At 47.3% G+C, this 12,881-nt stretch overlaps 1 protein-coding gene across 14 annotated transcripts in view; it reads left to right on the top strand.

Moving 5' to 3' along the window:
- Nucleotides 1-12,881, top strand: part of LOC116064680 — a 45,271-nt gene that overhangs the window by 12,480 nt on the left and 19,910 nt on the right. For 7 of the 14 annotated variants that reach the window (XM_035992941.1, XM_035992946.1, XM_035992945.1 and 4 more), the window contains 7 exons: nucleotides 802-947; nucleotides 2,583-2,665; nucleotides 4,894-5,019; nucleotides 5,163-5,285; nucleotides 5,384-5,469; nucleotides 7,723-7,868; nucleotides 9,502-9,584. In XM_035992941.1, the coding sequence (XP_035848834.1) occupies nucleotides 802-947; nucleotides 2,583-2,665; nucleotides 4,894-5,019; nucleotides 5,163-5,285; nucleotides 5,384-5,469; nucleotides 7,723-7,868; nucleotides 9,502-9,584 (793 nt within the window). Of the gene's footprint in view, nucleotides 1-801; nucleotides 948-2,582; nucleotides 2,666-4,893; nucleotides 5,020-5,162; nucleotides 5,286-5,383; nucleotides 5,470-7,722; nucleotides 7,869-9,501; nucleotides 9,585-12,372; nucleotides 12,499-12,669; nucleotides 12,793-12,881 lie in introns of all 14 variants that reach the window. The other 7 variants (XM_035992935.1, XM_035992944.1, XM_035992939.1 and 4 more) reach the window with 3 other exon arrangements.

The following is a 12,881-nucleotide window of genomic DNA, read 5'->3' on the forward strand; positions in this document are numbered from 1 at the left end:
GAACAGTTAGACCTAGACCTTAATATTTCCTGTGTATACCGATACCAATACCGTGTCTTTGATACCGAGAAAAATCTAACCAAGACGGCTTTTTATAGTTTTATTTAGTTCATGTCGACTTTGAATGAAGTGTGTTTTACGATGATAAAAGTCCTGATTATTCAACCCGGTCTCACGGCAGTTTGTGTAAATGTCACGTTATTTTTAATCTATTGATACGTGTTCACGGAGACATTTTTCTCGTTTTTACATGGTGGCCATCACAAAAATGTGAAGTAATGTATTTCAATGGGAAGCATATTTCGTGGTCACAGCACGAAAACGGTAGGGAGTAGTATAAAGGGCCGAAAATCCACGTAGGGAGGCTGGTCGGGGGGGTGGATGGGTCAAACATCACAGGACTTTCACCCGGGCTAGCGGGGATCGTGTCCCGTGTGTGGCGTTTAGTTTCCCGTAGTCTTCCTAATCACAACCGTCCCGTTATTGTCGCACATCCCCAGCGGCCGTCTCCCAGCGTGTGAGGCGCCCTTTCCCCGTAGGGTATTTCGTGCTGGCCACCACGTAAAAAACAAGAAAAACGTCCCTGTGAACACGAATCAATAGATTAACAATAACGTGACATTTACACGAACTGCCGTGAGACTGGGTTGGATTATTTACATGGAGTCTGGTGGAGTTTGGTGATGGTGATTTCGAGGCTATTTCATGTTAAACTAAAAGGATCTTACTCTTTATCAAAAAGGTCTATCTCTGTAGGGATCCTTTCCATAATGTTGTCCCCCTCCCTCCCTCTCTCTGCAGATTTTCGCGGACTGGGTCCTGGTCTGGTCTGTCACTGACCACGACAAAGGCAACGCGCTGCTTGCAAAAGTCACCAGCTCCCACGTCGAGTTCAGACTCCGCGATGACAAGACGACGGTCGTGTTCACAGAGAGGAACATGTACACGTAAGTCAGTGCTTACATAGTCTCGCTTTGCCAGACCTTCCTCCGCAGAGCTGCGGAGGAAGGTCTGGCTAGTCCACACAGCATTCCTGGATGGGAGAAAACGCTCTGGTTTATAGCCATTTCTTTAAACCAATCACAATCGTCTTGGCCGGCGCTAAGCGGTGTTTCTGCAAAATAGCCTCTGGAAGGAACTTGTTTTGGTGGAACATGTTTACGTTCTGTGGTGGAAACTTTTCTCGTTGCAGCAGGGTGTTTTTCAAAAGGTATAAGATGAAACAAATAGAGACTATCTGAGAATGTAAACCAAAGTTTGGTCTTTGAATATTTATTTATATTTGCAAATATAGAGAACATGGTTTCCCCCAGTACAATCAGCACAGAGGAAAGCGTCTTCTGGCAAGCTAAAAATCAACAGTCAAACATAGCCCTCCTCCTAAAGTTTCTTAGTAGGAGCAAACAGTTAAACTAAATACCATAAGCAGTTCGAAATCTCTTTACAACCGCCGACTTGAGCTGTAAAGAAGCTCTGGCCGCCCGGTCAAAGACGCTGGTCAGAAAGTCCGGGGAAGCTGTTTGAGGCTTTGGCCGCTCTGACGTAGCAGCATTCTATGTTCATCATGGAAAAAGATCAAGCAGCCACTGCACGGCCAATACACTGACACTAGAAACCTTTTATAAATGACATATATAATGACAGAATGTGTATTGGTTGTTGGTCACAGCGGTGTCTGTTAGCAGTTAGCTCGCTCGTTAGCCGCTGAACCGCGGCAGCGTGCAGGCAGAGCGAGCAGCCGCCAGCTGTTGATGGCGTGCAGGACTTCACCGTGAGCGGACTGTTTAGAGACCATGTGACCGGCAGGTAACGTTAACTGGTCCCTATATGAAATATCATAAATGATAGGGAACCCAGCAACGGCCATGATGAGCTTTTCCTCCTTTTTCTTTGAACTAATGTTTTGGTAGGAACCAAAGTTTACATCGTATGTTTCTCTGGAATCAGCCAGCGTGAAGGACGTCTATATTCTGATTGGTTGCCGCTGCTTGCCGCTGAACCGCGTCATAGCTCATTACCATAAAGTTGACCTACTTTCAACTTTCTGATTGACGCTCTGGTCGCTCAAAACGCTCAAAACGCCCAAAACGTGACGCCGACAGATTTTCCGCTCCTTGCAGCTGAGAGAAGCAGCTTCCATTGAAAATGAACGACTTCCGGTATCTTCAGAAGCTCAAGTCGGCGGCGGTGTGTACGTACAGTAATCCTTATCTGCTAAAGTCTAAAACAGAAGGCTAGAAGGAAACCCCAAAAGAAAATAGCTTCAAGTGTCTCCAAGGTTTACGATTTAAGCTGTTCCACATGGAGAATCTTCTAAGTTAAACACAGAATGTAGAAGAATATAATTCAAATCATGTTTAAAGGTAATTTTTGCCATTACATTTCAAAAGTAGTTTAAGTCGTGCAACAGAAAACTCAGATTGGACAGATAGTCTAGCTAGCTGCCTGGATTTACCCTGCAGAGATCTGAGGAGCAGTTAACCGACAGACATCCGGCCAAAAGGACATGCGGCAGAATTTCCGTCGGCACCGAGCATGATTATCCTGCAATAAAAAGTATGTTTGGTTTGTGTCATTTTCAGACACCAGGCATGTGTCACCTACGTCATCAACATGACGATGCCCACTGACCCGCTGGACAGCACCATGACCACCTTTCCTGGTTGTGAGTCGCATTAATACACACACACACACAGACACACACACACACACACACACACATACACACTTGCTTGCTTGGGGTTGTCCATGATGACGTCCACTTCTGTCTTTTAACGGTGTGAAGACCATGTCAAGTGTGCTCCTGTTCTTTCTAAAACCCGCACTGTGACTCGGGTAGAATAGACTCTGTGATGTCATTGATAAGCCTCTGTAGCATCACCTTGGCCAGGACCTTGCCTGCCACAGCAAGAAGTGATATGACCCTATCTCCTTTGCTTTTATATATGGTGACAATACTGGCATCTCCCCATTGCTGTGGGATGGTTTCATCAGCCCAAACCTTGGAGATGTAATGGTGTAGTGTTCTTGTGCAGAGATACCCTCCCTGTTTTAGCACTTCTGCAGGAATATTGTCAGAGCCAGGAGACTTGTTGTACTTCAGGGAGCGGACAGCTGACAGAACCTCCAGGAAGGTTGGAGGTTGACTAAGATCGTCAATAAGGGGCAACCCGTTCTCATTCCGAACTCGTAAAATAAGGATGTTTGGACAGTGGCTGTCACCGTCTGATGCGACGAAAAAGGCGTCTTTCAGCGTGTTTGTGTAACGCACCGGGGAGAGCAGCAGTTAGATAGGATTTAGCGAGTAGTATGTAAGGGCATATTTCAGCGTAAGGAGGTTAGTTGGGGGGGTGGATGGGTCAAACACAGGACTTTCACCCAGGAGAGCGGGGTTCACGTCCCGCTGTCACGTTTGCTATAGTCATTTTTTTCTTTCCTCCCGCGTGTCCCAGAACCGTACGCCCACCTACGACCCTTTCCTAAACCCAACCATCCCATTCTTCCCGTTTGTCCCAGAACCGTACGCCCACCCACGACTCTTTCCTAAACCTGATGTGCTTTGTGCATGTTGCTTAGTAGGTTATGGATGGACTCCGAGTTGTTATCAAACCAGTCTTGATGGTTCTTGCTCTTGTAGCCAATTGTTTGGGCTGCTGCTTCATGAAGGGCTGCAGTAATAGAAGTCCAATGCTGTTCTTTGGCATTTCCACCCCTCAGGAGGAGTTCTAGCTCAGCCTAACTCAGCTTAGTTTATCAGCCAGGGAGCGACAGAACTCCTTGTAGTAGTGACTTCCAGGCGGACACAGTCTAAATGCCTCCTACTGGGTCCACGTTTCCGCATTGGGCGGTTAGCCACAGGAATCCAGCAGGGATCTTATGTTCCATGTTGCCAGTTTAAGGTTGTAGGTTTTGTTTCTTCTGTTTCGACCGCAGAAGTTGAATGACCGGTATCCTGTCAAGGTGTGAGTTGAGTGGCCATTTTTTAGGCCACCTTTTCTAGGCCCTTCCTCAACTTGAGGTGAGCAGTGCGGTCCCTAAATAGGGCTGCTCAGTCGCACAAGGGTCTGCCGAGAACAGCTGCCACGCAGCACCAGCTGTTAGCGACCAATACCCTGTGCCGCTGACGTGCAGGGCTCTGACTAAGAGCTCCCAGTCCATTCAAACTTGCCCCCGTTGTCAGACACCCCATCGCCGCCAGACTTTAACCAGATATTGATCCAAGTAATATTCACCGCATGTCCACTTTGTGGTGGGCCTGCATACCACATCTCTGGGGCCTATTGCTGCTCCGAGATCCCCTGCAGTTTATCCTGGGACTGCGAGGTACCCGGTTACTATGTGTGGCCGCGAGGAGGCACTGCAAAAGTCTTGGTGGTGGAGAGGCTATGTACTGGCGGAGGAGACTTTCGCACTCGGCTCCTCTTTTCACCCCCTATGAGGAGGCTAGCCAGCAGCAGTAGCTAAAAAGCAGAAAGTTGCATGTAGCATGCACTAACTACAAGCACCTCCACATTACTGCACTAGACACTTCACACACACCCTGTGTAAACACATACACACACACACACACATATACGCACACACACACACACACACACATGCAGGGACACAAACACTGACAAAACTAATGTTCCTGATACTAAATATGTCTTTAAACTGTGTAAATATCTAACGTTAGCACAAGAAAATAGTAATAAGTTAAGCAAATATAACATTTCATCCAACCACACGACGTTCACTACACTTTCAAATGAGGCCACGCCCCTTTAGGAGTTTCATACCATTGGTGCAGCGTGTAATGTGTGTGTGTGTGTGTGTGTGTGTGTGTGTGTGTGTGTGTGTGTGTGTGTGTGTGTGTGTGTGCGTGTGTGCGTGTGTGTGTGTGTGTGTTCGCCATGGAGAAGGACGGACTTCTTGAGGTGTACAACGAGACAGGGACTGTGACTTTCTTCGAGACCTGCCCCGACTGTCTGTCAATGGTCTTCAAGGACAGCGAGGGACGATTCCTGCTCAACTACAGTAAACACAGACGCTCATATTATTATCTTTAGGGCTGCAACTACACTTTATTTTACTCATGCGTTAATGTGTGTGTGTGTGTGTGTGTGTGTGTGTGTGTGTGTGTGTGTGTGTGTGTGTGTGTGTGTGTGTGTGTGTTTGAGGGAGGGAGGGGGATCACCGTGATGTTGAGAAGTTGAAAGCAGACCACAGCGATCACCACAAACTGGCCGCCTGTCTGGGATTCCCCACCAACGCCAATCCGTTCAACTACGACGGAGCTGCAGGTCACTTCCTGTCTGGTTTCTCCTCCCACAGATTATAGAGATGCAAATTAAAAAAAGAGAGATAATTGAAATGATTTGATCCTTATGTCTCCTCACAGATTTCTGTCATAAGAAATTATCCCCGGCGGGCCCCGAAGACTGCCACGGTCTGAACGTAACGCTGCAAACAAAAGACATGCACAAGGTGAGTCTGATTCTGCTCCTACAATCAGGGCTAAGGGGTGGTACACACACACACACACACACACACACACACATGTACACACACGTACACACATGGCGTTTTTCCATTACATGGTACCTGCTCGACTCTATTCGACACACTGTGCGTCCGTTTTCCATTTCAGATTTTAGGACCGCCTCAGCGTGGCTGGTCGTCTGCCGGCTCGACGCACACACCAGCACACAAGTATAAACATCAGACCACTTGAGCTTGTTTTACAGTTCTGTGGAGGCTCCACGCAGAGCTTTCTCCGTAGCCTGTGTAGCCTTTGTAATATGTGGCCTGATGTTTATACTTGTGCGCTGGTGTGTGCATCGAGCCAGCATGTGTGTGTGTAGTTAGGCTACGGCGAAAGCTCTGCCGGAGCCTCCGCAGAACTGTAAAACAAGCGGCGCCGCAGTAAACTGCCGTGACCTAACGTACACACACACAGAACGTGGAAGGTGTGTTGTTGTTGCCAGAAGACACATTTAGTTTCTAAAGAAGCTGGAGGCAGCAACAAAAACACAGCTGGCTAAACTGTTTAAAAATAGCGGGTTTGTTCAGGACACCCCCGTCTGTCGCTTTCACGTCACCTTTTCGGCTCGCCTCAGCTCGCTGGGAACCTCGACTGAGGAGGTACTAAAAAAAGTACCTGTTAGCAGGTACCAGGGACTTTTTTTCGTAATGGAAAACCAAAAAAGGCGAGTAGAGTCGAGGTGAGTCGAGCTGGTACCATGTGATGGAAAAGCGCCAACACACACACACACACATACACACACATACACACACATACACACACAGACAAACACATACACACACAGACACACACATACTCAGACAGACACACCCACACACACGTACACACACAGACACACAGACACACACACAGACACACACACACCCACAGAGACACACACACACACACACACACACGTACACACACTGACACACACAGACAGACACACACACAGATACACACACACACGCACAGAGACACACACACACACACGTACACACCCACATACTGACACACACATACACACACATACACACACTGACACACACACAGACACGCACACACAGGCACACACGCACACACACACACATGCACACACACACACATACTCACACAGACACACACACACGTACACACACAGACACACACGCACAGAGACACACACACACACACACGTACACACCCACATACTGACACACACAGACACACATACTCACACACACACACACACACAGATACACAGACACACACACATACACACACAGACACATACACACAGACACACACACACACACGTGGGGTGGTATGCATGTATCGTGATTTTCTTTTTGCAGCGATTTTTGAAATCAGTTCTTTTCCCTTGAATAGATTTCTTTTAGTTCTCTTCGAGTTCACCTAAACATTTTCTGTTTGGAGAACAGTTAGACCTAGACCTTAATATTTCCTGTGTATACCGATACCAATACCGTGTCTTTGATACCGAGAAAAATCTAACCAAGACGGCTTTTTATAGTTTTATTTAGTTCATGTCGACTTTGAATGAAGTGTGTTTTACGATGATAAAAGTCCTGATTATTCAACCCGGTCTCACGGCAGTTTGTGTAAATGTCACGTTATTTTTAATCTATTGATACGTGTTCACGGAGACATTTTTCTCGTTTTTACATGGTGGCCATCACAAAAATGTGAAGTAATGTATTTCAATGGGAAGCATATTTCGTGGTCACAGCACGAAAACGGTAGGGAGTAGTATAAAGGGCCGAAAATCCACGTAGGGAGGCTGGTCGGGGGGGTGGATGGGTCAAACATCACAGGACTTTCACCCGGGCTAGCGGGGATCGTGTCCCGTGTGTGGCGTTTAGTTTCCCGTAGTCTTCCTAATCACAACCGTCCCGTTATTGTCGCACATCCCCAGCGGCCGTCTCCCAGCGTGTGAGGCGCCCTTTCCCCGTAGGGTATTTCGTGCTGGCCACCACGTAAAAAACAAGAAAAACGTCCCTGTGAACACGAATCAATAGATTAACAATAACGTGACATTTACACGAACTGCCGTGAGACTGGGTTGGATTATTTACATGGAGTCTGGTGGAGTTTGGTGATGGTGATTTCGAGGCTATTTCATGTTAAACTAAAAGGATCTTACTCTTTATCAAAAAGGTCTATCTCTGTAGGGATCCTTTCCATAATGTTGTCCCCCTCCCTCCCTCTCTCTGCAGATTTTCGCGGACTGGGTCCTGGTCTGGTCTGTCACTGACCACGACAAAGGCAACGCGCTGCTTGCAAAAGTCACCAGCTCCCACGTCGAGTTCAGACTCCGCGATGACAAGACGACGGTCGTGTTCACAGAGAGGAACATGTACACGTAAGTCAGTGCTTACATAGTCTCGCTTTGCCAGACCTTCCTCCGCAGAGCTGCGGAGGAAGGTCTGGCTAGTCCACACAGCATTCCTGGATGGGAGAAAACGCTCTGGTTTATAGCCATTTCTTTAAACCAATCACAATCGTCTTGGCCGGCGCTAAGCGGTGTTTCTGCAAAATAGCCTCTGGAAGGAACTTGTTTTGGTGGAACATGTTTACGTTCTGTGGTGGAAACTTTTCTCGTTGCAGCAGGGTGTTTTTCAAAAGGTATAAGATGAAACAAATAGAGACTATCTGAGAATGTAAACCAAAGTTTGGTCTTTGAATATTTATTTATATTTGCAAATATAGAGAACATGGTTTCCCCAGTACAATCAGCACAGAGGAAAGCGTCTTCTGGCAAGCTAAAAATCAACAGTCAAACATAGCCCTCCTCCTAAAGTTTCTTAGTAGGAGCAAACAGTTAAACTAAATACCATAAGCAGTTCGAAATCTCTTTACAACCGCCGACTTGAGCTGTAAAGAAGCTCTGGCCGCCCGGTCAAAGACGCTGGTCAGAAAGTCCGGGGAAGCTGTTTGAGGCTTTGGCCGCTCTGACGTAGCAGCATTCTATGTTCATCATGGAAAAAGATCAAGCAGCCACTGCACGGCCAATACACTGACACTAGAAACCTTTTATAAATGACATATATAATGACAGAATGTGTATTGGTTGTTGGTCACAGCGGTGTCTGTTAGCAGTTAGCTCGCTCGTTAGCCGCTGAACCGCGGCAGCGTGCAGGCAGAGCGAGCAGCCGCCAGCTGTTGATGGCGTGCAGGACTTCACCGTGAGCGGACTGTTTAGAGACCATGTGACCGGCAGGTAACGTTAACTGGTCCCTATACGAAATATCATAAATGATAGGGAACCCAGCAACGGCCATGATGAGCTTTTCCTCCTTTTTCTTTGAACTAATGTTTTGGTAGGAACCAAAGTTTACATCGTATGTTTCTCTGGAATCAGCCAGCGTGAAGGACGTCTATATTCTGATTGGTTGCCGCTGCTTGCCGCTGAACCGCGTCATAGCTCATTACCATAAAGTTGACCTACTTTCAACTTTCTGATTGACGCTCTGGTCGCTCAAAACGCTCAAAACGCCCAAAACGTGACGCCGACAGATTTTCCGCTCCTTGCAGCTGAGAGAAGCAGCTTCCATTGAAAATGAACGACTTCCGGTATCTTCAGAAGCTCAAGTCGGCGGCGGTGTGTACGTACAGTAATCCTTATCTGCTAAAGTCTAAAACAGAAGGCTAGAAGGAAACCCCAAAAGAAAATAGCTTCAAGTGTCTCCAAGGTTTACGATTTAAGCTGTTCCACATGGAGAATCTTCTAAGTTAAACACAGAATGTAGAAGAATATAATTCAAATCATGTTTAAGGTAATTTTTGCCATTACATTTCAAAAGTAGTTTAAGTCGTGCAACAGAAAACTCAGATTGGACAGATAGTCTAGCTAGCTGCCTGGATTTACCCTGCAGAGATCTGAGGAGCAGTTAACCGACAGACATCCGGCCAAAAGGACATGCGGCAGAATTTCCGTCGGCACCGAGCATGATTATCCTGCAATAAAAAGTATGTTTGGTTTGTGTCATTTTCAGACACCAGGCATGTGTCACCTACGTCATCAACATGACGATGCCCACTGACCCGCTGGACAGCACCATGACCACCTTTCCTGGTTGTGAGTCGCATTAATACACACACACACACAGACACACACACACACACACACACACATACACACTTGCTTGCTTGGGGTTGTCCATGATGACGTCCACTTCTGTCTTTTAACGGTGTGAAGACCATGTCAAGTGTGCTCCTGTTCTTTCTAAAACCCGCACTGTGACTCGGGTAGAATAGACTCTGTGATGTCATTGATAAGCCTCTGTAGCATCACCTTGGCCAGGACCTTGCCTGCCACAGCAAGAAGTGATATGACCCTATCTCCTTTGCTTTTATATATGGTGACAATACTGGCATCTCCCCATTGCTGTGGGATGGTTTCATCAGCCCAAACCTTGGAGATGTAATGGTGTAGTGTTCTTGTGCAGAGATACCCTCCCTGTTTTAGCACTTCTGCAGGAATATTGTCAGAGCCAGGAGACTTGTTGTACTTCAGGGAGCGGACAGCTGACAGAACCTCCAGGAAGGTTGGAGGTTGACTAAGATCGTCAATAAGGGGCAACCCGTTCTCATTCCGAACTCGTAAAATAAGGATGTTTGGACAGTGGCTGTCACCGTCTGATGCGACGAAAAAGGCGTCTTTCAGCGTGTTTGTGTAACGCACCGGGGAGAGCAGCAGTTAGATAGGATTTAGCGAGTAGTATGTAAGGGCATATTTCAGCGTAAGGAGGTTAGTTGGGGGGGTGGATGGGTCAAACACAGGACTTTCACCCAGGAGAGCGGGGTTCACGTCCCGCTGTCACGTTTGCTATAGTCATTTTTTTCTTTCCTCCCGCGTGTCCCAGAACCGTACGCCCACCTACGACCCTTTCCTAAACCCAACCATCCCATTCTTCCCGTTTGTCCCAGAACCGTACGCCCACCCACGACTCTTTCCTAAACCCAACTGTCCCATTCTTCCCGTGTATCACAGAACCGTACGCCCACCCATGACCTTTTCCTTAACATAACTGCGTCAAAAGGGACGGCAATAGTCCCAACCAAACATGTTTCCTTAAAGCGCTAAAGGGACGTCAATAGTCCAGACCAAGCGTGTTCACTTAAAGCGCTAAAGGAGACTTTTAGCATCAATAAGAACGACAAAGGCACCTGACCAAGCATCCATATTTTACGAGATAGGTGTGAGAACGTGTTGTAAGGGGATATTCAGGCAGTTCATCCAGGATGGTATAGTCTGCATCAGAGACCTGATTTAGTAGGGTGTTAAAATGTTCAGCCCACCTCTCCAGGATGCTATTCTGGTCTTTCAGGACTTTGAGCCCATCTGCTGTTTTCATGGGAGTGATGCAGTGACTTCTTGGGCCGTAGATGGATTGGACTGCATTGTAAAAGTTGTGCATATCAGTAAGGTCTGCAGAGTTCTCTGCAGTTCCCGACAAGCTTTTTGCCATTGCTGTCTGGCGGTGCTGGATAAAGTTTTTTTTTAGGATTTCCTGATGTGCTTTGTGCATGTTGCTTAGTAGGTTATGGATGGACTCCGAGTTGTTATCAAACCAGTCTTGATGGTTCTTGCTCTTGTAGCCAATTGTTTGGGCTGCTGCTTCATGAAGGGCTGCAGTAATAGAAGTCCAATGCTGTTCTGTGGCATTTCCACCCCTCAGGAGGAGTTCTAGCTCAGCCTAACTCAGCTTAGTTTATCAGCCAGGGAGCGACAGAACTCCTTGTAGTAGTGACTTCCAGGCGGACACAGTCTAAATGCCTCCTACTGGGTCCACATTTCCGCATTGGGGGGGGGGCGGTTAGCCACAGGAGTCCAGCAGGGATCTTATGTTCCATGTTGCCAGTTTAAGGTTGTAGGTTTTGTTTCTTCTGTTTTGACCGCAGAAGTTGAATGACCGGTATCCTGTCAAGGTGTGAGTTGAGTGGCCATTTTTTAGGCCACCTTTTCTAGGCCCTTCCTCAACTTGAGGTGAGCAGTGCGGTCCCTAAATAGGGCTGCTCAGTCGCACAAGGGTCTGCCGAGAACAGCTGCCGCACAGCACCAGCTGTTAGCGACCAATACCCTGTGCCGCTGACGTGCAGGGCTCTGACTAAGAGCTCCCAGTCCATTCAAACTTGCCCCCGTTGTCAGACACCCCATCGCCGCCAGACTTTAACCAGATATTGATCCAAGTAATATTCACCGCATGTCCACTTTGTGGTGGGCCTGCATACCACATCTCTGGGGCCTATTGCTGCTCCGAGATCCCCTGCAGTTTATCCTGGGACTGCGAGGTACCCGGTTACTATGTGTGGCCGCGAGGAGGCACTGCAAAAGTCTTGGTGGTGGAGAGGCTATGTACTGGCGGAGGAGACTTTCGCACTCGGCTCCTCTTTTCACCCCCTATGAGGAGGCTAGCCAGCAGCAGTAGCTAAAAAGCAGAAAGTTGCATGTAGCATGCACTAACTACAAGCACCTCCACATTACTGCACTAGACACTTCACACACACCCTGTGTAAACACATACACACACACACACACACACATATACGCACACACACACATACACACACATGCAGGGACACAAACACTGACAAAACTAATATTCCTGATACTAAATATGTCTTTAAGCTGTGTAAATATCTAATGTTAGCACAAGAAAATAGTAATAAGTTAAGCAAATTTAACATTTCATCCATCCAAACCACGTCCACTACACTTTCAAATGAGGCCACACCCCTTTAGGAGACAGAAAGTGTTTTATACCATTGGTGCAGCGTGTAATGTGTGTGTGTGTGTGTGTGTGTGTGTGTCTGTGCATGTGCGTGTGCGTGTGCGTGTGTGTGTGTGTGTGTGTGTGTGTTAGCTATGGAGAAGGACGGACTTCTTGAGGTGTACAACGAGACAGCGACTGTGAATTTCTTCGAGACCTGCCCCGACTGTCTGTCGATGGTCTTCAAGGACAGCGAGGGACGATTCCTGCTCAACTACAGTAAACACAGACGCTCATATTATTATCTTTAGGGCTGCAACTACACTTTATTTTACTCATGCGTTAATGTGTGTGTGTGTGTGTGTGTGTGTGTGTGTGTGTGTGTGTGTGTGTGTCTGTGTGTGTGTGTGTGTGTGTGTGTGTGTGTGTGTGTGTGTGTGTGTGTTTCAGGGAGGGAGGGGGATCACCGTGATGTTGAGAAGTTGAAAGCAGACCACAGCGATCACCACAAACTGGCCGCCTGTCTGGGATTCCCCGCCAACGCCAACCCATTCAACTACGACGGAGCTGCAGGTCACTTCCTGTCTGGTTTCTCCTCCCACAGATTGTAGAGATGCAAATTAAAAAAAGAGAGATAATTGAAATGATTTGATCCTTTTGTC

This window comes from Sander lucioperca, chromosome 16 (assembly GCF_008315115.2).
Source record: "Sander lucioperca isolate FBNREF2018 chromosome 16, SLUC_FBN_1.2, whole genome shotgun sequence".
Taxonomy (NCBI): domain Eukaryota; kingdom Metazoa; phylum Chordata; class Actinopteri; order Perciformes; family Percidae; genus Sander; species Sander lucioperca.